Source organism: Pleuronectes platessa, chromosome 7, assembly GCF_947347685.1.
Source record: "Pleuronectes platessa chromosome 7, fPlePla1.1, whole genome shotgun sequence".
Lineage (NCBI taxonomy): Eukaryota > Metazoa > Chordata > Actinopteri > Pleuronectiformes > Pleuronectidae > Pleuronectes > Pleuronectes platessa.
This window is the reverse complement of record NC_070632.1, coordinates 23,848,850-23,876,169: the sequence shown is the minus strand read 5'-3', so window position 1 is coordinate 23,876,169 and position 27,320 is coordinate 23,848,850. Positions and strand designations below refer to the sequence as shown.

General features: G+C 41.6%; 1 protein-coding gene across 3 annotated transcripts in view; it reads right to left on the bottom strand.

Annotated features, from left to right (window-relative positions):
* ptprz1a (protein tyrosine phosphatase receptor type Z1a) overlaps nucleotides 1–20,914 on the bottom strand; it is a 91,532-nt gene extending 70,618 nt beyond the window's left edge. For all 3 annotated transcript variants that reach the window (XM_053427370.1, XM_053427371.1, XM_053427372.1), the window contains exon 1: nucleotides 20,602–20,914. In XM_053427370.1, the coding sequence (XP_053283345.1) occupies nucleotides 20,602–20,662 (61 nt within the window). In that variant the 5' untranslated portion in view covers nucleotides 20,663–20,914. The remainder of the gene's footprint in view (nucleotides 1–20,601) is intronic.
* Between the last annotated feature and the right edge of the window lie 6,406 nt (nucleotides 20,915–27,320).

The window sequence follows — 27,320 nt, the reverse complement described above, 5'->3', positions numbered from 1 at the left end:
AAATATATCTCGTTAGTCAGTGATCCTGGAGGAGAAAAAGGAGACTTCTTCCTAAGAATAAACCGATCTTGTAGGGAGGAAGTTAATGAAGATGGACAGTTCATCAGAGTGGGACTGGATCCAGATGTTTTCCCTCGAAACCTGCTGACTGAGCTCCTGCACTTTCACCATATACTGTGACGTACGTGTTTAGCGTCTCTGCTTCAACTGGGTATGGATGCTGCAATTATGGTCAGTTTTGTCATTATGACCATGTATGGCCTGAAAGGTGGAGGAATGCCCAGTGTTGGTTTGTTCATCTTGAGGCCCTGAAGATGACTTGCATGGCCACTGTGAAAAGAAGGAGGGAGACTGTCCAGCCTGCCATGATGCCTCACTCCAATGTGGTCTCGACTAGATTAGTGATAGGCTCTGGTACTTGGAAAAGAACTTCAGCTTCTGTTTTCAATGCTTTGAGACAAACAATCTAAAATGACAACCTCCTGAATGCAGTAAAACAAATGATACGGACGTATTGCCAACTGTTTTGCCATTTTGGAAATTTGCAATATTACGAAAACAAATGGCAATGACTGATGATCATCACAAAAAGGCATCCATCTAAGGTTTTTTAAAGTATATACCTGTTTTAGCCATTGTTTGGCTATAAGCCATCAAACTTCCAATTTTTCCTCATTAATTATGTACTTTCTGCTCTCTTTAACAGAACAGCCTAAATGTGTCTCTTAACTTCTGTCCAAAAATATGTGTTTTTTTTGCAGCTATAACACTGTTGTGGATTGTGGTGCAGCAAATGCCTACATTTCCAAACTGGCTTTGAGTTTGACCTTTATGAGGCTTGGACAACAGATGTGATTCATGAAAGTGATCCTACTAGATTTATACACAGCAGATCCTCTGTTAAACCTCAGAAGTCCACTTTAAGACCACCAGGAGGAAATCAAAGCCCCTCGTCACAGCGCTGCAGGCTTTAAACAAATGAAAGTTTTTTTTCACCTAAAAATCCCTTCAAACCGCTGCTGGGAGCAGAAACACAGGGGAGCAGCGGCTGTGGAAAACTCAACTCATCAGATGAACAGAGGCCTCTGGGTTGATGTTTTCCTCATTGATCAGCCGCTCTCATCTTTTCTTTTTAACTATAAATGGCAACGAACAAAAGCGGTATATTCTTTGCAGAGCAAACCCTCGACCCTAAAAGGAGGCTGAAACATGAAAGCAGAGCGACTGAGAGGATGATTGAATGTGAAGCATGCAAGGCAGGAATGAAGGCAGGGAAAAAAGAATCCAGGAGCTCGATTGAAATGAAAGTATGACTGTAGGGTGCTGCAAGAAATTCATCTCTATTAAGACACCTCAAGATATATTTGTTATTTTTTGCTGGATGCAGGGCCAGTCCAACACTGAAAAAACAAAACTTACCAACTGAATAAAAAAAGTTGTTGTCAAATTCAAATTAAAACAAAATCGTGAATGAGTGTACAAGTTACACAGGTCAGTCGGCCCGGAGGTGGAGTTTCCTCATTGTCTATTTTGCTTACAAGATACACCGCCTCAAACAATGTCTATTACATCATCAGGAGGAGCGTTTACAGGAAGTGTTGCCAACTTAGCGCCCACTGTTTTTTAAATGCAGTTTGTAACTAATTGAATTGCCACAATGCCCCATAAGCGTAAGGTTGATTTTTCTCTCCACAGACGAAATTCTCTATGCTCATGAATTGACAAACGTAGTCACTGTCGTCTTCATATTTGTCCCATTGTCTGAAAACAGGAACCGCTTTTGAATTTTGTTGTCGTAAAATACAGTATATTTTATCACAGTGAGCAGAAGAGAAGCAAACTGAGTAATGGCTGAAATCAGCTGACACTAAGCAAATTGTAAATATTACATCATAGTGTAATGAATATCCTTATTATGTCATCAACATTTAGCATCTTCCCGAGACGGTTTTTAACTCCATTCTAAAAGAAACAACAGTTGATAGCGTAAACCAGCCAGAAGTTTTGAGATGGTGGTTTAAAAAACAACAACAGAACAATCAGACGCCAATTTTTTTAGGACTGTTTTACAACAGCACTCCCTCTGTGGTGTTCCGACGATACCTATATTTCAATAAATCATATAAATATACATAACTCTTGTGGTTGCTATCTGACTAATTGGATTTCAAATAGAACTGTTCAGGTTAGGTTAAGGGTTAGGGTTAGGCATTTGGTTTGAATGGGTTAGGGTAAGGGGCTAGGGAATATATTATGCCAATGAGTGTCCTTGCTAAGAGAGCTGAACAAACATGTGCGAGTGTATGTGTGTGTGTGTGCACTCATGTGTGACCTGAGTTTGTAGTTGGAAACAAATGATCTGTCTCGGGGGGGAAAGCTGTTAAATAATGGATGTGACTGTCTACAGTTCCCTCCAGTTTGGGCCGCAGCCAAACATTAAGAGAGTCAATACGTTAGATCAGTTCAGCCTTTTTCTTCTGTTTACTCCTGCTGAACAATACCTGCAGCCAATCAGCTGCAGATATGGCAGTGGGGTAATCCCCCCCCCCCGCAGTTATAAAGATAATTTCAATTTCACACAGTAATACTAACCACAGGAATTTTACTGTGGTTAATTGCAAAACCAGTAACCATTTTATCGATGGTGTTGATAGAGTTAAGGTCAGAGGATAAACAAAGTCAGTAGGGTTCATCATCAAGGGAGCACAACATTTACAAAAAATGTAAGAAATGCAACACATATTTCAGTCTGGACCAGCATGATGACGCAAAGTCCCATAGGCTGATTTACACTGTGAAAAAAAAACACAATTATTTGATCAGTGAAAGACTTTTATCAGACCAGATCACAGAGGATCGTTAGCAGGATTGTTTTTTTTCTCCAACCCAGTAGGGAATTTCAGTAAACTGAGAAGAAGAAATTAAAACAGTGTTTAGAAACAGATGAGACACCTCATGCACCAGTTGTATGCACTGGAGCAGGTTGTCAAATAAACATCTATTCAACTTCTAAATGTCCGTTAGTTACCTGCCCACCGTTCTCTGAGTGCCAGCCTCAGCTGCTGCATCAGTCTCAAACAAAGCAGCCCTGAACCTTCAATATGCCTGTCTCTCTCTCTGTTCGTCTGCCCGACCTTCACCTCAAAGCATCTCTAAACACTCAGAGAGGGACTTGGATTCTTCAACAAAACGCTCACGCTCACAGTGATATGTTTACAAGAAGAGGAAGATTTAATGGGAAACTGAGAAAGACCGGCCCCATTACAATGAGGTTACAAGGGTTTTATATTTATTTAAAACCTCTGCTCATAGCTATGTCTGCCTCAAAGTGATTCAACCGCTGTAGAGCAGAACATAAACAATGATTTATTTTGTCTTGGCACATCAGCAGATTAAATGGAAACAGTAACATGCAAGAGAACTACCTGTATGTGGCTCATGTTAGCATCAATCAGAGAACAAAGCAGTGGTGTGTATATTGGGATGAGACCAGCGAACCTTTTCTCTTTCCTCAGTAAAGAGGGGCATCTAGGTAATGTGTAAACAAAATGTTTTGGTGCTGAAAGAAACATAATGAGCATCCTACTGCTGTGAGGATCAAAGTGTAGTGACTTTGATCCCCGCAGCAGCCAGTGTGACCCTGAACCACCTGATAACCTGATCATGTGTCAGGGTTTCATTTAATTGTATTCCACCCAAAAATCTTCTTCATCCTTCAGATTATTATGAAATCAAACTATAGTTTTAACAGTATTAACTAGTGCTGTCAGTTAAACGCGTTATTAACTGACTCAGTCACAATTTTTTTTTTAAACATCATCGTATCAGGCCGTCATGAAGTACCAGGAGCGGGCGAATGTGTGTGTCTGTATGTGTGTGTCCTCCCAGATAGCACACCGCTCCGTGGGCTCCGCCCCCCGCCCCCTCAGAGAGACACAGTGAGATCAGAGCTCGTTCACGTGGATCAGCCGCTCAGTGACTGACTGCCTCTTAACTATGGAAACAGTGAAAACACAGAGTTTCTCTGGTCTCAGCTGCTCAGAGATCAGCGCCTCAGCTTCTTGGTCAGAGCAGAAGCTGCTGGTGGTTTCTACCGAGCTTCAGTTTCTGTGTTCGCCTCCAGTCTGAACTGCTCTCACTTTTTGTTTTAATATTTCGCCAACCAAAATACATATTTTTAAGCTATTAGGCTGCAGCTATATGTTTTTATTTATTTCAAAATAGGGTACTTCTTATTTCATACATTTTCCACAAATATGGGGAGGACTCAAATGGCCCTATAAAGTTCTCTGTTTAATTTATTTCAAAGTAGGCCGACACTTGCCTGTGTATTTTGTTTGTTTGTTATTTTGTGGCTTGTCTGTTGGAGTAGCTGGTTGAAAGCAAAGAAGTAGTAGGCTTACCTTTTATTGGTAACCTAATTGTTACGGTTCATTGTTTCTGAAATAAGAGGCCTGACTGCTATGTTCACAGCAAACTTGAAAAAAAGAAAATATTAAGCCATGGTTTAACTGCACTATAGGAGTTGAGTGAGGTCTTGTTTACCTGAAATGTGCACTTTGTAATTTTATTTTGTACCGCCCTGTTTGGCAATGTTGTTTTTCAATAAAATAAAACATTTGCATAAAGCAAGCCAATCCACTTTTCCATGTTGATAGAGCATTAAAACGAAAAAAATATGGAGAAAAAATAAATGAAGGGACATTTATAATAGATAAAAATGTGCGATTAATCGCGATTAATTTTGAGTTAACTATGACATAAATGCGATTAATCGCGATTAAATATTTTAATCATTTGACAGCACTAGTATTAACACATTATCTACACCTAGAGGTGATGTAGAGCACAAAGCTAAAGTGATGCTTCAAATATGAATGTAGCTGCAAAGAAGCTACAACTTCGATGTGGATTCTTCACACAAGTCATCAAACCAGCAGCACAGACGACCTGATACAATCACCAGAGTTTCGAGGTGGTCACACAATATTTGTGGCATCAATTCATAACTGACCAAATGTTAGATATGATCACTATCTCCTCTTCTTTTGCTGTGTTATGGGGACGAATAAAACCTGAATATAGTTTTTCACTACATTTATAATGTCACAGTGAAGTTGACCTTTGAGGTGAACTATGTCAATGGACATTTGTGTGAAATTGCTTTAATTTGTGAGTAGGGATGGGCGTTCTATTAAATTGTCTTCGTCGATCGTCGGGAGAGTTAATGACGAATTTTCGATTAATCATTAATATTTTCAAGTTAAAAAATTCACTATTTATAAGCTACATTAAAATGCAGTGGGAAAAAAAATCGTGTTTCCTCATTGAGATCTTTATTACAAGGTGAACAAAATATGCGCTGCCGTAATCTTAAGCAGCGGAGCCGACAGCTAGAAGCCGGTGCTACTAAACACAACTGACCCTCGTTTTTTTTTTCTCCAAAATAAAATAATAATAATATAAAAAAAACATAATGTTAAACAACAACTACAAATATATAATACTTAGGTCTGACAGGTTTTGCCAAATGTAACTCAAAACTATCAAACAAGGTACTGAGTCGAGAAAGCTTCATAAAAATAACCAGTAACTCACATACAACTTCAGCACCAGCCTACTGATTTGTGTTGAGAAAGATGAGCATGTTAAACTGCTCTGTGGTCAGATGCGAACGCAGCCTGGTGACCGTCAGTCCAGCCGCCGAAAAACCCGCTCTGAGGGGACTGACGTCGCCGTGATACACAGGTAGCTCCGTGCTAACTTGGCTAGCCTGGCCGCGGCTCCGGTGTTTGCGCTCCCCTCGTCCGTGTCAGACATACAGTGCCTTGCATAAGTATTCACCCCCCTTGGACTTTTTCCCTTTATGTACTGTTACTAACTGGAATTCAAATAGACTTAAATAAACTTTTTCCCGTTTGATCAACAAAACATGCATAGTACTTTGGAGGTGCAAAATAAATTTTATTGTGACACAAACAATAATGAGAGCAAAAAAGTTGACATCTGTTGGGTGCATAAGTATTCACCCCCCTGTGTCAATACTTGGTAGAACCCCCTTTCGCTGCAATTACAGCTGCAAGTCTTTTGGGGTATGTCTCTACCAGCTTTGCACATCTAGAGATGGATAGGTTTGTCCATTCTTCTTGGCAAAAAAGATGAAGCTCAGTCAGATTGGATGGAGACCGTCTGTGAACCGCAATCTTCAAGTCTTGCCATAGATTCTCTATTGGATTGAGGTCTGGGCTTTGACTGGGCCATTTTAAGACATTAACATTCTTTAATCCAAACCATTCCTTTGTAGCTCTGGCTGTATGTTTAGGGTCATTGTCCTGCTGGAAGATGAACCTCCGCCCCAGTCTCAAGTCTTTTGCAGACTGCATCAGATTTTCTTCAAGGATTTCCCTGTATTTGGCTCCATCCATCTTTCCCTCTATTCTGACCAGTTTCCCTGTACCTGCTGAAGAGAAGCATCCCCACAGCATGATGCTACCACCACCATGTTTCACTGTTGGGATGGTGTGCTCAGGGTGATGGGCAGTGTTGGGTTTTCGCCACACATAGCGTTTTGCATTGAGGCCAAAAAGTTCAATTTTGGTCTCATCTGACCAGAGCACCTTCTTCCACATGTTTGCTGTGTCTCCCACATGGCTTCTGGCAAACTCCCAACGGGATTTTTTATGGATCCCTTTCAACAATGGCTTTCTTCTTGCCACTCTTCCATAAAGGCCAGATTTGTGGAGTAGAAGACTAATAGTTGTCCTGTGGACAGATTCTCCCACCTCAGCTGTGGATCTCTGCAACTCCTCCAGAGTAACCATGGGCCTCCTGGTTGCTTCTCTGATTAATTTTCTCCTTGTCCGACTCTTCAGTTTGGGTGGACGGCCTCCTCTTGGTAGGTTTGCGGTTGTGCCATATTCTTTCCATTTTCTTATGATGGATTTTATGGTGCTCAGAGAGATGTTCAAAACTCTGGATATTTTTTTATAACCTAACCCTGCTTCATATTTCTCCACAACTTTATCCCTGACCTGTTTGGTGAGCTCCTTGGTCTTCATGATGCTGTTTGTTCAGTAATGATCTCCAACAAACTCTGAGTCCGTCACAGAACAGGTGTATTTATACTGAGATTAAATTGCAGACAGGTGGACCCTATTTACTAATTATGTGACTTGCAAATGTGACTTGTGAATGCAATTGGTCGCACCAGATCTTTGTTAGGGGTTTCACAGTAAAGGGGGTGAATACATATGCACTCAACACTTTTCAGATTTTTATTTGTAAATAATTGTGAAATCCATGTAATATTTCCCCCCACTTCCAAATGATGCACTATTTTGTGTTGGTCCATTACATAAACTCACGATGAAATAAATTTTAATCTGTGGTTATACCATGACAAAATGTAGAAAAGTCCAAAGGGGGTGAATACTTATGCAAGGCACTGTAGCAGGCTCCTCGTCTCCCCCGGTCTCTGGGATAGCTTCGCAGTGTTGGCAGTGAACCAAGTCATTTTTTAACTCAAAATGGTCCCATGCAACACTTCGCCGTTACCTCTTCATGTTTACTTTGGAAATCGAACTACACGGTAACTCGCAGCCAGTCGCAGGTAACTGAGTAGAACTGTGGCGTTTTTTCCAAACACTGCCCCCCGTGGTCAAATGTGTAATTAGCGAATTCCTCGATGAAAAAATTATTTCATCGAGGAAATTCTTAATGATCAATTAATCGATCGTCGATTAATTGTGCCCATCCCTATTTGTGAGTGACCTTTGATCAGTATAACTGAATCCGTTTATTCTTGAATCTAAGTGAAAAAATTTACCAAATCTAAAGAAATTCTATCAACGTGTTTCTGAGAATTGGACAGAGATGAACTCAATCTGAACATAATACATCCAGGGTCAAGGTTAACTACAGCTGTAACAGATCTCATGAACTGATTCTAGTCTCTTCATCTCAGCCTCAGTCAGTTTGTCAGTTAAACACCTTCGATCCGAAGTTAAATGTCTCACCAACATCGGATTTTAGCCACTCGATCCATCACTCTCAATTATAATTCATGGTCGCCAGAAGATAAAGCCCAATAACTTATTAATGACCAAAAAGACACTTGTATTTTTAAGTAAATGGGGTCACTGGACTGCAATGTCATTTCACTCAGACATTCATGGTTCTGAGAGAAGAATCCAACTAGCTTTGCTGATCGTTAACATCTAGCTCAAAGCACAGTATGGCCTTGCATGGTGGTAAACTCTCAGTCTTGTCCACTGCACTAGTGGTCAGACTCTAAAACACAGAGAGGCCACGCTGTGTAATGAATTCACAGATTTCCTCATGCATAGAGCGTTGTCCAAGCGGAGCGGTCTTGGTTGGAGCGGACGTGTTTCTACTGTGAGCGTATACACACGGTGACGAAACAGTTTGTCAGAGGCCCAGAGAAAAGCTCCTCAGCAGGAAAACAACTTAATTAAACACTGGAGCTGAATGAACTAATGCAGTGCCAACGTCGTATCCCACCGGAAAGACAATGAGAGAGGAAATGGTGTGTGTTTGTCTTTGTGTGTGTTTGTGTGTGTGTGTGTGTTTGTGTGTGTGTGTGTGTGTGTGTGTGTGTGTGTGTGTGTGTGTGTGTGTGTGTGTGTGTGTGTGTGTGTGTGTGTGTGTGTGTGTGTGTGTGTGTGTGTGTGTGTGTTTGTGTGTGTTTGGGGGGAGGGGGGGGGGCATTCTTACTAATTCGATAAACTCATTACAGTTGGATTTACTCTTCAATTCAAGCTTAAGATGAGAATTATGTTCTTAATGATGTATGTAGGAACATGTAGGTAAAAGATGATCTGGTGTATAAATGAATTTGAGGATTTTAATGCTGCATTCAAGTCATGTAGTTTTTACCAGCTGCCAATTGGGAAGTAAAGCTGAACCAATCCACTCAGATCCCGGCAGTCCAGCTGATATATACAGGGCTTCAAGGAACAGTTTTTTCTATTTATTACCTCTTTCTTTATTTCTTCAAATAAATAATTAATCAGTTTGTTTATACAGTGTCTTCTAGAGGTTTCTAACGTGTCCACACTCCACACAGGATCACTTGAGCTCAGACAGAGTGACCATCGGGCTCTTAGTCTTGGTTGGTTTAGAAATGTAAGAATTACGGACCAGTGTGGCTCTTGAATCCATCAGTGCAGCTGCAGCATTGTTTTTGTTTTTTTTTACCCCTGTCCATTTGTTTGGAAGTCGAAAAAACTGCTGCAATGTGTATTTCCATGTCCTCTCTTCTGCCTCTCTCTGGAGCTCCAGACAGAATAGGCCATTTTTGCCTGCCTCTTGAGCCCCTCATCTGATTGGCTGACTGCACTTTGAGTGACAAGCAAGCAGGCCTATCACCGGTCTCATTCTGGTGTATGCACTCTTGTAAACACAGCTGACAGACATGTTGTTATGTTTTGCAGCTATAAAAGATAGGTTTACAGTCGGTTACGACAGGAATTTTCTTAACGGTAAGTTCTTAGGCTGAACTGGTCCCGGCTGGGTGGGGCTGAGAGACGAGTGCGATCCTGAATGACATTATATTGCGAAGGAGGTACGAAACAAGACTTTTCGTTAACTTATTATAACTTACACGATCATTCTTAGAATGGACTGAGTGAGACAGTCCGCGGAGGGACTGTTTTCATACTTTGAAGGTCCCTACTGACCTCCTTCAATTAATTACGGATAGTAAAAGCCCAGACAATTTATTTTACACAATATGGGCCCTTTAAGGTTTTCTAAAGGAAAACTGATATCTATGTGTGTGTACTATTTGTTGCAGCTTGATTAATTTGCGGGGAAGTTTTGGCTTTGGCGGAGGTATCCTCTCTACTGACTACCACTCTCGTTATCTATGTTAACTTCTAAGCGTTTTGTTGTGTATAAATTATTTTCTCACAGACTCTGTTCTTGATGAGAAAGAGACTGTGCTGAATGAAGCCTCTGCGTGTTTTAAACTGGCTTCACTGCACAGATTTAAAGGAGTTTAAATGGAAAGACTTCACAGGGACCAAGTCCAGCTGTGATGCTTTTACTCTGAAAGTGTATGAAGAAAAGATCTGGAGGCATTTCTAATCCAATCACTCAGACCAAATCAAACTTCAGCAGAGACTGATGTCTACAGTTCTCTCACTGTGTTTACCACATGGTCCAACACACTACAATCACACTCAGACCTTCACAGTCTCTGGTTCTTTACAGTGAGTGTGGTCTGTTTACGGTCCAGCAGGACAGCCCTCACTCTTCCAGCAGGCCTTGCTCTCTGCATGTCGCCAACTTCACTCTGCACCATAGACTGTTTATAAAAAGCTCTGCACACAACGGCCAGTAAAAAGTGACATTTTATTGTAGAACTGTTTGAAGAGGACTCACTAATGACGAGGAAAAATTCTGAAGTAGCTAAGGAGCATTAACGCAGGACAAGAGAACAGAACATTACAAACAAGCAGGTAGAAAAAGGCCACTGCACGAGTTGATTGAATGCAGGATAAACAAGAAGTGTTGTGTTGTGTAATGTCGCCGTATGATCATGTGAATCTGGTCGGTTTCTGCATTAGAACTGCTGCAATAAGAAAAAGTATTTGTGATATATAAATAACTGGCAAAACCACTAAAAGCTAATCTGGTCCTGCATGTGCAAAGAGTCTGTCCAGACACCCCGTCATCTGTCCTCTGTGCAGGTCTGCGGCCACAAGCACTGATTTCTTTTTGCACCGGCCGATCATCATCAGCACAATCACTGGCTCATTAACAGGCAGACATTTTGTGCTGGTGCCTTGGGGATGCATGACTATTTTGAGGGATGACCTAATTGAAACTCTCAGCGGGAGGGGCCGGCGGGGAGGGGCACAGAGGAAATTATAGATTATACACTTTGTCCTTCTTCAACCTTGACACACTTTCTGATGGTGCTCGTCGTTTCCTTGTCATCATTATCTCACCATGAAACTAATTTAAACCAATTCTCTCTTTAAGGGATTTTTGAATTGCTTTTTCTAAAATGTGTGTTTGCATTATTTTGGATTATTTGACTAAGACTAAATTTTCTTATTTAATATATAAGAAAACACTTCTTTAAATTTCATGTTATAATTTGAAGGTATTGTATAAAAATACATATGTTGTATCTTACTTTTGAGGTGAACTGTTATTGTACTAATAAATATAACCAGCGCTGACTGACCAGATGCAGCAGTTTGGTGCGAGCTGGTTAGTGCCGACCTTCTGCTGTTCACCACCTCCACCAGCTGCTACCCATCCCATCTCCCAACATCCCCAGTATACCACCCTGGGCTACCGTACCAGTCAACCTGGCAGTAACACGAAGAGACGTGTGCTGCTCGTAGAGGAAATTACAGTGGCTGTACAGTTGATCATGTAAAACCAAATAAAAAGCTAATGACCAGCAGAATAAATCCATGAATTCCTGTTCTGAATTACCGCACTGTGGTTGCATACCTTTTTCCAAAATGATATAAGGTCAATGTAACCACTGAAATATAATCACATTATCTTTGAGTCCACGTGACAACTGATCAAAAGTTGAGGAAAATCCCTCCGACATTCTTGAGATTTCACATTCAAGAGGCAAAAAATATACATTTTACTAAATCTAATCAGTGAGTCCAAGGTAGCATGAGGTCATCATGGCGTTTGACCACCAGAATCTAACCAGTTCATCCTCAAGTCGGACAGACAACCCCAAAACATAATGCCTCCGAAAAAGTGCCCAAACATGTTCATGTTACTGTGAAGCTTACTGAACAGTGTCCACTTAGCAGATACATTTTTTAGTCAATCATTCGAAAGTAAAACAGCTAATTGGACAGCGTGGTAAATCATTTCATTCATTTTTAACAAAAAGTAAAAACATCTGCTGGTTTCAGCTGTGACGATTTTATTTTCATATTAAACTGAACGGGCCTCATCTTATAGCCTACCTGACACAAAACAGCGTCATAAAGCGTGAAACATGGTTGTGTGCATGTGCAGCAAATTGTGCCCACCTGAGTGCTCATGGGAAAGAAACATAATGACTTTAATGAGTTGTACAGTTAAAACATAAAGTATGAAAACTGAAACATCACGTGCTGAAGTTTAATTATCTTTCCTGTTTGTGTTTCCTGTACCTACATTACCCACAATGCAAAACGAAAGTTTGCTTTAAAGATGGACGTTTGTTATGCTAGTTGTTGTTATATTGTTATATATTTAGGGACATTTCCTGATCATATTCATGCTCCCCAGAAGATCAGCCCTTCTATTTATATGGCACCTTGACTATTCATGCAGCTCCACCCGCGAGGCAAACTTTACATCTAGCGCCTTGCAACAAGACTGAACATCCACCAAGACTGTGCTCTTTAACCTTATACTTTGTTTTTGGAAATGTCTGTGAACAGCACGCCCTAGAGACATTAACTGGCTTTAGACTGATTCTTCTTTAATTGGATAATTATCTGAAAATTAACATGGCTGTCTATTATAGAAAACATCTGGAGTCTAGCAGCACATCTGGGACTTCAGATCAGCTTTAGTTTAATCTCAAATAAATTTCAGTGACCATGTAAAAACAAGGAGTCTCTCACTCCATGTCTGCTTCCAATTAGATGTAACTGCTGTAATTGTTATGTACCTCAGACTAACAGGATTAACCTTTCACAGCTTTCACACGCCTCTGCCTGGAGACGAGCTCAGGTGTTTTTACCTCAAGCTGTGGCTTCCTCTGAGGTGCATAACCAGTCTGACCAGGACCTCAGCAAGAGTCAGCGCCACTGGGCTTAACATCTGCTCAGTGTTGTAACAGTCTAATGCTGCAGGCCGACCTCGACAGAGTCCACACGTATTTATATTCAGAACTGACACACCTGAGAAGTGGCGAAGCCTCTATCATCTTTAGGTTAGAGCATTCAGATTCTAAATTCTAATTTTTAGAAAACACACAAACAGCACACACTTACAGTGGCCTTTTTTCCTCAAAATGTACTTCATCAATTTGTCACGTAAGTTAGCAAAAATAACAACCAAACATTGTTTCTTTAGTTTTACTCAATAGTTTAGCATTCTAGACTAAATAGTAAGTGGTTGTTCTTTACCTATAGTGACTTTGATGTTGATGCGAGAAACAGACAGACAGACAGACAGAGAGAGAGAGAGAGAGAGAGAGAGAGAGAGAGAGAGAGAGAGAGAGAGAGAGAGAGAGAGAGAGAGAGAGAGAGAGAGAGAGAGAGAGAGATTTTTCTTGTTGGTGTTGGTTGAGGCCAAACCTGAGATAAAAGCAGAGTGAATAGTGGACACAACCACTACACTAATGGGATGATCGTGTGGCTCAGTGTGAAATTAGCCAGCTGCTAAAATGTATTCCATATAAACTTAACAATGATACTATTATTAAGCCAGTATTTATTTTCATTGTTGTGAAGGTTCTGTGGCCCAGGAGCTTAGAAAATCTGTGTGAAATTCATTTGTTACTTCTGCCTTTCACATTGTAACAGGAAAAAGAAAACTCTAAACATATCTGCCTCTATTCTCTGCTCTTTTCTCTTCTTCTCTTACTTCTTTAGAGTCTCAGAAGTAATGACATGGTGCTGTACGGCTCAACCCCCTGCTACTGTGAGCTTGTAATGTCGTCGATCGAGGAATTTAAGCTCATTCTCCCACTGCACTCAATGGAGGCTGATCTGGATAAGAGGATCAGACTAATGCCTGAAATGTAAATGTTCTGTAAATACTTGAAAAGCCTTGTTGAGGCCCATCGAATCCTTTTGTGCAGGCCAACATCTGCCTAAAGCGCGTCCACATTCACCTGCTTGGATGCCCTACACCAGCCAGTGAATGGGGAAGAAAAGGAGCGAGTCTGCCCTTTTACTGAAGAGGACTTTGACCGACCCATGTCCTCCACACAGGCCTATTATCGCTGGCCTTTTTCTGCGTCACTTTCACATTCAGCTGGTTGAGAGATGAGGGCCATCGAACATCCAGGATCGAGAAAGAGACCACACAGGACAAATCAAATGGCGCGGAGGACAAATCAAATGGCGCTCCACCAGCTACTCCACGGGGGCGCCACTTGTTCTCCACTGCAATGGGCTCTGGCGTGAGTGGCCCCTCTTTCACACGCACTGTGGGCCACCCGGATCTGCCCATCATCCATTACACTGTACAGAGAGGCAGTGAGCACACAGGAGGATGAGGAGGAGGAAGAGGAGGGTGAAGATGGTGGCAGAGCGCCAGGTGAACACCAGCAGGGACAAGGTGGTCGGCTGAAGAAAAAAAAAAACTGGACACCTCTCATTCCTTACCCGTCCAGAAATGAGAGGGGAGATAAATGGGGAGGGGGAGGCGGATTTAAAAAAACGCAAAGGGGGTTCAGGAGGGAGAGTTGTGTGTGCTGAAGGGTGAAGGAATGAAGCTCTGAAAAGGGAGAGATGTGGGACAACAGGGTGACGGAAGATGTACAGCGGTACACACACATTGTGAAAGGAGGAGAGAAAATGAGAGATTAAGAGCAGAGGAGAGAAAAAGGAAGGAGCCGGATGGAAAAAAATGTTAAAGAAGACTGAAGAGTTACAAACAAAGATCCAGCCCTGAGGAAATGCACTGCAAAAAAGGTCTCAGTCTCAACATGTTTGACTCAAAATCCCTTTTTGGATCATCTAAAGACAAAGACATCCAGACTGTGATTATACTATACAGTACAGAGAGCATGGGGCCTAAACTTTCACACATGTTCTTTTATGATTAAATAAAATATAAAAATAAGCAAAAGCTGAATTATGGATGGAAAGCACAGTTCAACTGCTCAGCCTACAACAGAGACAACAGCCTTTGTATCACCTCCACCACCTTTCATCCCTGCATGCTTGTTTGTTTTTGAGCAAGATCACACAAAAACAGCTGAACTGTTTTCTATGAAACTTGGTGGGAGGACGTGGTATGGGTCAGGAAGGAACCCATTCAAATTTGGTTCAAATCCAGATCAGGGGGCAGCTCCAGGAATTGTTTTCCACTTTCATTAACATTGAAAAACGTGTGTCAACATTTTTGCCATTGTCCCAGGAAATTATTGAAATAAATCAGGTTCATTTATGGAACTGACACCTTTGAGTGTTTGAAATATGAATGTATTGAATTTAAGGAGACTGTTTGGACTCTGCGGAGGTATTGCCATTTCAGTATTGTATATGATATAAACTACAACCTACGTAAACAGTGTCTTGGTGCAATGGGAGACTGTTGTTTGAGTGCGTGAGGACATGATGGCTGAGGTATGACTTTCATTATTACTTGCTCTGTTACTTTTAGGGCTGGGGATCAAGCATCAACATATAGACAGTATTTAAGTTCACGTATGGCTTCTAATTCTAAGATAACATTGATCACTCTGCTGAAACTATTTACCCAGATCCGCTCCAAAATGTAATGGATTCTTCCTTGGGTCATGGCCTACCCTGCACAAAATGTTATGGAAATTACAATGAATGGACGGACAGACAGGCAGACACAAGCCAATGAAAATAGAACTTTGTTGGCAGAGGTTTAAAAAAGTCCATAACTGCCTCAGGAATTAAAAAAGGTTGTCTAATATTTTGAACGTCAGTGGTTCGACCCCCGGCTCCTACAGTTCACATTCTGAAGCGTCCTTGGACAAGATGCTGAACCCTAAATTGCTCCTGATCATTCACTAATGAAGTTATATCAACACTTTGAATAATCCAATCAGCTGTGGAGCTAACAGCCCAACTAACACAAATCCGATCCAGGATTTAGTGTTTTTACAGTGTATGTGGGGAACGGAGGCCTGAGAAAACAGTGATGGGAGACACAGTGAGCTTGTGAGTGGGGGGTAATGAGGCTGGGGATGTTAACGAAGACTAATGAAGGCAGGAGTGCTGCTTAACCTGCGCTCCATCACTCTGTGAGGCCTCCAACCTCGAGGTGTTGGAGGATGAATGTATGTGTGTGTGTGTGCGTGTGTGTTTGTGTGTGTGTGCTCCCCCTGTCCCCCCTCCTCTTAACACACTGCGCTCCCACACTTCTGCTCCAGCTTCACAGTGTGACAGCGTCCTCTCCTTCTCACCGCCGCCACTGGGACAAATCGCAGTGCCATCATGCGTCACGCTTAAATGCCAAGCCCCCCCACATCCCCCCCTTTTCTTTTCTCTGTTGCTCTGCATCACCCCCCGCACACACACACAAACACACACACACACCCTTCCACCCCCCTCAATCCATCCCCTTACACCTCCCTTCTTTCTGTAGTTGCCCCCTTCCCTACTGTTACAAAACAAATCTCCCCTCTGACAGAATAATTCTCCGGGCCGGGCCCCGAAGAGGCGGCGCAGGACGAACGGGCCTCCTCAGCTGACCTCCGCCGAGGACCCAGCTGGTTGTTTCCCCACGTAACCCCGGCTTGCATTCAGTCGAGGGCCAGGGGAGAGGAAAAAGAGGGGCGACTCTGGTGGATTCAAACCGGTGGCCCCTGTGTATGCCTGAGTGAATGCCGTTGAGCCTAATACCCACTAATCTGGTCATCAAATACCCCTGCTGCCATGACTGGAAATCTGCTTTTCTCTGTCCCAGACTACCAGTGGGGCAGCAAGGGATGTCTGCCCAGCTGAAGCTGATTTGGATAGAGATGGCGGGATAACGCCATGGAAAGAAAGGAGACAGAGAGGATGGTGGGAAATAGGAGGAAATAAAGACATGAATGTGAAGGACTATAGAAAAAGGAGGTGACCAAAGACTTGGTTCTGTCTTTGCCCAAACAACATTCTAAATCCAAATGAGGTTATATACTGTATTTAACTCTCAATTTAAAAGGGTGAACTGGATCAGAGCAACATGAGTAATAAACACTGTCAAGCTCTGAAATGTGAGATTGAATATCTGTAGACAAGGAAGATCTATCTACCCAAAGTAAGTCAGGAACACTCCTGAAAGCCATTTTATTCTGTACTTTTTTCAAATCCTTTACAAATAACATACAACATCTATGTTTTCCTTTGTTCATTAAATATATATATATATATATATATTTCAACAATTGCTGAAGATATTTAAACTCAGATGCTACAAGCATCCTCTTCTGCACTTCTGTCCGTCCTGGGAGAGGGAGCCCTCACATGTGGCTCTCTCTGAGGTTTCTACGTAACAGATATCAGGATGAAAAAGAGGAGACACAGAAGTAGAAGACATCTAAGGAGAGTCAGGAGGGTTTTGGTGCTGGGGGCAGATTCCAGTGTCGATGTGCAGTAAACAAACAAACGTGATCTCCATAGCAGCTTCCGCATGCTAACCCACCCTCACCTGAACACTACGGAGATTTCAGTGCTGTAGTGAATCTCCTGTTGCATTTTTCATGCGTGAAAAGGACACTCTGGAGAAAGTCCAGACCCAATTGTGTCGACATTCTCTGGACTTCATGTCGGCAAGTGATGAACTTAGTAGGGGCTAGCTGGTTAGCATGCTAACTTCTGTAAAGGTAAAGGTTTTTTGTTTAATAGAGGAGCTGATTCTTTCTAACATCATATTAAAAAGGTTGTATTTGGTGCTACCTGCTGTTTTTTTTTTTAGCCTTAATGAATATCAGCTTAGTTTTCAGTCATATTTAATAAAACTTAAAAAACGAGTCCATTTATATTTGTATAATGTCTACGTCATATTTCGGCATCTCAGTGTGTTTGACTGACAGCCTCCTGACTGAGAGGGCCATCTGTCTGCAGACTCCCTGTTAGACAACAAGAGACCCGGTGACTCCATGAGTCCAGACGGAGCGCAGGGCATTGGCACTGCCCATTCACAAATATCTTTTGGGAAGACAGATGGTGCTGAATTTTCTCCACGTGTCTTTTTTCTTCCACCTCAAACCATTCCTGCGCTGCCTTCTGAGCGAGCTGGCACTTCCTTTGTGCTGTGACATTTTGTCAAGAGACAAAGGAAAAAATCAGGAGGAGGAGACGATGGAGCCCGGAAGCTTTCTGCAGGTACAGAACGGTTCTGCAGGGATCTAGACTCGCTGGCGCTGCCATAAAAAAAGGTCTCACAAGTCTTTGGCTAAAAAAGGCCCTGACCAGCTTCTCCCCTTCATCTTTGTTTTATGTCTCACCCCCCGCAACGATCAGCCAAGCAGATCAGTGTCCTCTCTGGCCCTGTGTGACTGTACCATGCGGCTCGGAGGCCAAACCGCAGAATAAGTGTTCAGACTTACAGTGACAAACTTCAGATTTATCTCCACTGTCGATACAACTAGATAATCAAAAACTCACCAATACCAGTGAGATTCATCTACGTTTGTAGCAGAGATATCCATGTCTGCAGAGATGCCGAATATGTTTATTGATGGACGAGACAGGCAGATGTTTTCTGTAAATCTGAAATTAATGAGCATAATAAAAAAATCCTCCTAGGTTTGGACATTTCCAACAGTGCAGCATCATGTTCCTTCTGTGAAGTGTTAGGACAGGTTGATACAGGATATACTGTGCTTGTGATTATGGATGGCTTAAACTCTCTATCTCATGTCCGACACCCATATCACAACCTTGAGTGTCTACCGATACAATATAGTATTTTTGATAAAACAGCTCAGCAATTAATATCGACACATATATTGAAATATTCCCATAAAGAAGAAACAAATAGCCCAAAATCTGCTGCTCCCTTTTTTATTTAAATTTTAAACGAACTGAACTTTTGGTTGGTCACTCAGCAGCATTCAAGGTGAAGTGCAAATTGGTGCAAAAGTTTAGGACTAACAAGAAGTAGAATCCCGGTGTAAAATACAAGGTTCAGTTAACACTGCAGCCAATACCAAGATCAGACCTTAAAGTACTTAACATAAATAATAGCATGTCCATGTACTGTGAAACACAGAACCAGTAACATGGCCATCCTAAGGTTATTGCACCTGATATTAAGTTAGCAGTTCTGAACTCCTTCTATGGTGTTTCATAAAGTTTGCTGAGTAGAAGTTTCCATATCTAAAGATACTTGAATTACATAAATTACACTTTTTTTGACATGATTACAGCGGCGTGACAACGTGTGCAGCCTTGACTCTCGTTCTGGTCAAAGAACAGCGGCCGCGCATGTCTCTCTTTAACAGCACGTCCCCTGTTCTTAGTGAAGCTTTTACATGATATTTAGGGTTCACAGGGTCTATTTAATTTATTTTTCCAATTTCATATCCAGTCATTTTTCGCATCACCTGACTGATACTGATGTTTTAGTGTTGGATCAGGCCTATACTAAGTTGTCAAGTGTCTTGTGTAGAGAAACATAATGTTCTGCTCTGGACAAACACTGAGGAGAATGACCATCATTTTGTGACCAAATCATCGTGTGCATCATCACCCGGGCAATCTAAAGAAGGAGATCATGGGATCTGACAGAATTAATTATGAGAAATTGGTTTCCTGTTAACTGACTCAATGACCAGTAGAGTTTAATTTCACATCTTGATCCCCTGGTGACTCATATCAACACTTCAATCAGACCGTCAAGCAGAAAATGAGCCAAAGATCAGGGATCAAAACAAGCAAGTACACATCTCCTGGTTCAAAGCACAGACGAACCTGTTACCTCATGTGGCAGAATGAGAACCTGCAATCGGAATGCTCCTGGCTGGGCAGCGAGCCTGGGTAGAGTTTTTGTTTTTCTTTAAACCTGTATCCCTACATTTCTTCCAGCAGGCAGATTCACCGTCAAAACACACCCAACTTGACCCTGCAACCAGCTGAAGTTATATCCCATGGGTTTGAAGACAGACTGACCTCCTGAGCCTGCCCATCTCCACCTATCAACATTAGCACCTGTCTCTCCTCAGGTCAGAGACATCAGTTGAGTTTACAGCCACACTCACTTCCCACGAACTCCTATTCAATATCCAAAAAGCTCCATGTGTTTGATTTCTGTTCCAGGCCTGGAATTGAGACTTATAGGTTGTTATTTGTTCCAGTGATAGTATCTGTTTTGGGGATACATTGGGATCACTGTCGTTGTTGTTGCCAGATCTGGAGCCTGTGACACCCTTAATAAGCCAGTCAGACTACCGTGTCCAAACTTCTCTCTTCATGCTTGACAGCTCCGGTTTGGAACTGATATATGTGACGCCCTGCGACTCACAACGTTTTAATCTGCGCTCCCACAGACCTAGTGCAATCTTCAACAGCAAACACCACAGACACACTCTGTCAACCAGACATGAGGACATTTGTGTTTTAAAAAAAAAAAGGATATATATATATACGCTTTTGGATTAATTTCCTTGGATGTGACGCACAGCGCGTTACGCACCACAGACACGGTTCTGGTGATAAATGAAAGCTGGCGGTTTATGAGTTTGATGAAAATGCTAATACACAAACTACACGCGGACTTGATTTTCGGTTTGTTCTGAAACTTAGTGTTTCACTTCCCATCTCACCTGATGGCTTCTGCGAAATCACAGGAAAGTTTGCGCAGCAAGTGGAAAAGCGCGCAGTTTTCAATAAAACGGATCACAATATAGAATGTGTGGGGGGTTCTGTGTCCTGTGGGGGGGGAAAGTAGGTTGACAGCACGTCCTACCTGGTTGGGAGAGGAGGATGAGATGTGCAGCCAGGAGCAGCCAGCAGCCCGGAGTCTCCATGTTGGGGCAAAGCTCGCAGATGCGTCAAATAAACAGATCACCAGAGGTTATTTTGGGGAGCAGGTCCCAGTCCGCCCTCACAGCTCCATGCTGCTCCTCTTCTGCCTGTCGGTCTGCGGTGGTGGTCTCTCTGTGTGTGGCTGTATATATATATTTATATTTATATATTTGTATAAATGAAGTACAGATCCAGGGTCCCGGTGCGCCGCTCCGCTTCGTCCGCTCTCCTCCACACCGACCGACTGACTGAACAGGAGCCGGCAGACTGAAGCTGTGCACCGCCCACATCCCACAGACACACCGGCCTCACTTCCTCCTAACACTACAGCTTCTCACTGTAGACAGACCGTACTTATTGTATTAATGAGTTCAATTCTTCTATTAATTTATGTATTTTGTATTGTATTACATTATAGTGGAGGGTGAACTGCAGAGTCGGGATGAAAGGAGAGTGATGAGGTGAAGGGGCCAGACTGACTGAAGGAACATGGCTGAAACCAAATACATGACGGAGGAAGGGAGAATGAAGTGGAAGCAGGGAACAAGACAAGAACAAATAGACAGGAGAGAACAGGGAGGGGAAGGGAGATGCATCAAGAAAAATAGAATATTTCGGGAAAGGGGAAACAGGGAGGGGCCAGGGAGGAGGAAGAAAGGAGGGCAGAAGGAAAGACTAAGAGAAAGAGGATTAAAAAGAAGAGCAAGGGGCACATAAGCAGAGCCTGAGCCATGTTGTGACCCAAACAAACAGATTCTGGACTGAAAGCAGTTTTTGTTCTTTATTATGTCTATTCTGTAAAGGTGTATTTTGGATGACAGCATCTGCAGTCTGCAAGCTGACCTGTACACCTGTTTGGTTATTATTATGCACCATGTCATTATAGACATATAAAGTGAAATCGTGAAGTAGATTTTGACACAGTGCTCCTCGCATCAAGATCAAAAGCCTCAAAGCCATTTCCATTAGTTTTAATCAGTTTATATGAATCAATTAATCTAATTACCACAAGCTAATTAACCCTGTTGGGTATGTGAAAGCTGATCACTGTGTGTGACTCTCTCTCTCTCTCTCTCTTTCTCTCTTTCGGATGGTGTTTATATAACTGTCTGTCTGTGGAAAGATTTTGTCATGGTTATAAAGTCACTGAGTTATCACAAGGCCAGAGGTGTCCTCACTGAGGATTTCTGGGTAAATCAATGATGGTGGAATCTGCCTTACCTTTAAGTGGTAAACAAAACATGTAAATAAGATTCCACTTTATGTGTTTCACACTTGCAGCATCAGCATAATTTTTTTTTAAATCAGAAGACAACATCAGGTGCTGATCGAGACTCAAGTAAAGTGGCAGCTGGTGACTCTCAGCCTGCAGACAGCAGGGAGTCATTAACACAACGTAAAGAGTAATTGGGTGAAACGGCAAAGAGGAGGTTTTGGTTTTGTTTTGTGTTCAAGTGTGTGTGTGGCGCAGTTCGCTGGGCCGCTGACCTCCTGGCCCCCAGAAGACACTCGCACCTCACATTGAAATGGAGACCAAAACATCAGCACTGACCCAGAAATCACAATTCACTCTGGGAATGTGGAACCAGTCTGTGTGTGTGTGTGTGTGTGTGTGTGTGTGTGTGTGTGTATGTGTTTGTGTGTGTTTGTGTGTGTTGGGAAAATCTGCTCCACTGTTTCTATAGTCAGATGACAAGGTATTAATAAAAAAATGATATAGCACTTTTCTCTTAAAAAATGTTGTGCTTATTGATGATTAAAAAGCAGTGATCAAAGAGAAGAGAAAGACAAATGGATCATAAAGTAAAGAGTGGAATCAAATGAAGAGAAAATAAAACACAGAACATGTCAAACATTCACAAGCTTTCTAATAAGATCACGTTTTAAGAAGAGACACTAAAGATGTTGCCTGTTTTAAATAAGATACAATTGACAAAATAATATAAATACAATTAAAAAGGAAATTTACATCATACCCGTCTGTTTCTTTTTTCAATTTGTCCACAGTCTTTGTAATGAGATCAACTGGTGACGTCTCTAATAGCAAAGGCCTGGTCACCTCTTTGTTACTGGCTGTGATGAATAGGAATAACAAGCAGAGCTCCATTCACAAATCTACATCAAACACAAAGAGGGTAAATTATTTCATAAGTTAATTTGGAGTGAAGGAATTTGATTTTTAAAACCAAAGAAGTGATAAAAATGAAAACAGTGTCACCTCTGTGCCTCCAGCAGAGACAGACCGAAGAGAATAATAATCCTTTAGCTTCATATCAAGACTTTAGTATTCATATATAAAAACTTATACTTTGATATTAGCAAAAGATCCAATATCACAAAGTAAATAAAAATCTACTCATTATATCGAAAATATCCTTTGTGACTGATGCATTATAATATATGTCTTTAGTTTGAAATGTATGTTGTGGACCAATACTGTAGATTTCTGGGGCGAAGATGGGTTCACAGTTGGAGAGAGGTTGTTAACCTGAAGTTTGTTCAGGTTTGGGACACAGCAGAGCAGGGGAGCTGGAGCAGGGAACTGTAGATGGAGCAGTGAGCTGGGTGAGGCAGGACACAGGACTGGATGGTGAGAGTGGACCTGAGGCACAGGTAAACAGGAAGCAAAGAAGATGAAAAAACAAAAGGAAGCAAAGGAAAAGAAGAAAGAAAAGCAGGTACCCGAGCGGTGTGACCTTATTAGAACGTGCTGTCTGATGCATCAAAGCTTCAGCAGCACTATATTGATGCTGCTTCTCCATGTGGAGGTGGTTCTGACCTTCATAGAGGGAGAGTTTAGTCCAGCAGTCAAAACAAAGATCTGATACACAAATGTGTTTAGCTATTCAATTATTAGATTTTTGAATGAAGTATTGGACAGTTTCATGTCTTGTCACAGTTATTAAAATGAAGCCATGAAGTTCAGAGGTGAAATGTGTCTTTGGTGGACCAGCTAAACACTGCTGCCTCCTCAGGGATCATTTTATTTTGTAAGAGTTTTGATGTAAAGTCTGAAAAGTAACTGCAGTTGCCTGATACATGTGGATTAAAGGGCTTTCTGTGAAATGCAGAGGGGTTTGTGCATGTTTCAGTTTTTTTTTTCTTTCAGAAGAGTCAAAACGGTCTTTCATTTAATTTTAAGTCAAATTGTATTGAAAAACTTTTTATATCTTGTTGCTTTTTAAATATGTATTTTAACCAGATGAAGGATATTTATCGTCAGACGCCTGGATCTTAGGTTTTAGAAAAACAAGACCAGAAAACAAACCAGTTCAGCACTCAACAGTCAGAGAAGAACTGATGTTGACTGTGAAGCTGCTTCATTTAGTATTTTTACAGGATTTAAACTTTTCACTTAATCACATGATGTGGCCTCTATGATGAGCAACTTTAGTTTGCAAACACTGTCTGCACTCACTCTTTTGCAATTACTAGTCAATAAACCCTTATGGACCTGTTTTCGTGCACCATGGGCCACGGTACGTGACTCTGCGTATTTGGTATTTTGGTGACAGGAGGCGTCTGGCTGGCGCATCTGGAAACAGGGAGAGATTGAGATGTACCGGATGTGTAACTGGCAGGGATTGATTTATCAAACCAAAGTCCCTTATCCTTCCCTGCACCGTGCAACAGTGTAGTGTCATTTTGGCGGGAGCTGCGTGCGTGAGCCTCAGAGAGAGGTAGAGAGAGAAGGAGGGGGGGGGGGCTGTAACAAGGTATATCTGTAAGCTATCTATCCCACATTCCGAATGAATATTTAATTTCATAGGATAAACTACTTAAAGGGAAGGATGTCAATAGTATGGAATAATTTCATCAGGAAAACTGGTTGAAGGAAAACGCTGCCGCTGAAATGTTGATCCAGTTCAATTACTTTAATGCCGTATTTCAAGGTCAGCCCACATCTACAGCTGTGGCATGGTGGTGTTGATGATCTTTGAGGTATCTTCATACCAGGTTCATTTTCAGCACTTGAGCACACAGTTGTACCCAGACGCACAATGTCACTGATGCCAAAAACCCCGGGTTCCTGAAGGTACTGCTTCATACATTTACAATGAAATATGAACATCTCAAACCCCAGCATTCTAAGCCAGGTTGGATTCCAACAATTAAATTTCGCCCTGTGGTCCTCTGCTCCCGTACTCTAGCCCTGTTGGTTACCATTTTAAAAGTTCTTTCACTGCACAACAACATGATGACAACATCCTTCACCAACTCCACTTAGGCTTTATTTGGATTGTCTTGGATTATCTCCCTGTAGAAATCTGAAATCTCTGCATGTTGATTTTCTTGGGATTATGGTGAAACCGACGGCTGAATGGAAGAAATCCGTGTGAAAACTGTTCAGATGAAAACTTCACCAAACGTTACCTGCTGTTTTCTCCACAGTTTGATTCAGAGCTTCACTCATCTTCTCAGTGATGTACAGATGATGCAACATCCCTGTGTTATATCCTCACAGACTGACTTCTGTTAAACTCTTAAGTGAAGTTTCCCTCAGTTTGGTTTCCACCGCTGGCTTGGATTTTTTTAAACCACACAACTAACGACCACACCGCCCCCTTCTTTAGCTGAGCGAATATATTTGCATAATTTACACTGGATTATCTTTAATTTATGCAGAAACTGTGAGGTTGAATGTTTCCAAGGGGGCTAATAAAATTAGTTGTACTCCCACAGGGCACCCATTCAGAGATTTTCTTTTCGTGTTTTTTTTTCCTGAGCTTTCGGACAGTTTTTCATGATTTTCCTGCTCTCAGAGGGATTTTTCCCTGCAACACAAGCCTGTGACCTGAAATGATCCGTAGAGGAAAACAGACCAGATAGCGAGGAACATTTGATCAAACTGGAGAAAACAGAGAAAACAGAAAACTGTTCAGTGGTTCAAACACTTCGGAGGACACCAATCCATCAACAGGAAGTAACTGTGGGGACCAAAGCTGCTTTGAGACATGCACTGAACTCTGGATAATCTCTGGATTTTCTATGGAGGGGCTGTATGTGAGAAAGCAAACGTCTGAGTCAAGAGGCTTCTGACTTTCTTCTGTCTGTCTTATGTCTGACTGAACCCGTATGAGAAAACAGCAGGACATCCTCCAGAGGGGGGAGTGGGAGTGTTGATGACGTTTCTAACAGGCAACCGGCGAAAAAAAAATAAAAAAAATAAGAGAATAAAAATATTTCAGGGGGAAAAAGTGGTGCCATACACGTAGAAGATAAAGACAAAGCTCACAACTTGGACATTTTTCAAGTGTAAACAAAAAATTTGATATCTCACACACTATACCAACTCTACACCTCTCTCGTGCAGTTTGATGCCACCCCACCCATCAAATTATTAATCAAAACCAAACCTTTCCAAGACAAATGCCAGATCTTCATCTTTCTATTGATATTAACACAATTATATAAATGATTGTTAAGGTGTTTAACATGTCCTCTTTACAGTTAGAGAAAAAGTTGCAGCAAGCATCCTTTTCACATCCACTCTTGGGCCCCACCCTCAGATGATGTTACGTGGGAAAAAACCCCGGCCATAGAAACTAATGGAGAACAACAAATCCCAGAGGGAAGGTTCCCGGGGCGTTTTCTAGGACATCAGATAAACTCGACCACTTTTTATTGTTAATGCCTTTTTAACCTGTATACTACAGAGGGGTTTGTTTTGAGCTTTGTCCTTTTCTGCAGCTACACCTTCCTTAAAGTTCATGTAGGTCAACATTTTCACACATAGTTGATGGGGAGAGCAAGTGAGGAAAAAAGTTCTGTTAAGTCTTAAAGTAAAGATTCTGGTAAAACAAATTCTTATTTGTTGAAATCCTGCTCACGTCCTGATAGCCATCAATTAATAAATAATAAAAAAAGAAGCATGTGACTGTAATAAACATGACCAATTTGTCTGTTTTATTTTTCAGGGTTCATTATAATAGTGTCCTCCCAGCGCTCTCTCCTTGTGTCAGATTCTAGCAATTGCTAGTGCAAGTTTATGTGTTTGGGAGCGTAGCTTTTACGACAGGGCCGATGGGAGAAGGTTGGATGTATCGTTTTCTTATTTTTAAAGTGTAGCCTGCTCTTGTTAGCTTTTCCTGCATTACCAACCCTAGCTTTAATGCTGATCATGGAATTTCACCTTAAAGTGAAGGGATGGAAGGTGGTTTGGTTATTGAACCTCCACTCTGTGTCCTGTAACAGCATCTTCGCAGGTGACTATAACGGAAATGAACACATTCACAAAATGAAGAAAATAAAAACAAAAGAAAATGAAAACTGAATATAAAACATCGATCATTATCTATAATACTTATAGATAATATAAACAAGAGAAAAATAAGAACATTAAAGAAAATCAAGCAAAGAAGGAAAGAAAAACTGGTAAAAGGAAGAACCATTATAAACATTAACAATAAATAACTGAAAAAAAATCTAATATTTCACATAAGTAGAATGGACAGACATTTTTTTCTCAGGATTTGTGAGACACTTCTGTCCGTCCTTAGAGAGGGATGTGGCTCTCACAGATTTTTTCCTCCTGTTAATATGTTTTTTGGTCGTTTTTTCTTACTCATGTTGAGGGTTAAGGACAGAGGATGAGACCAATTCTGATTTGTGAATATGGGCTATACAAATACATTTCGATTGATTGATTATGGAGCTGGA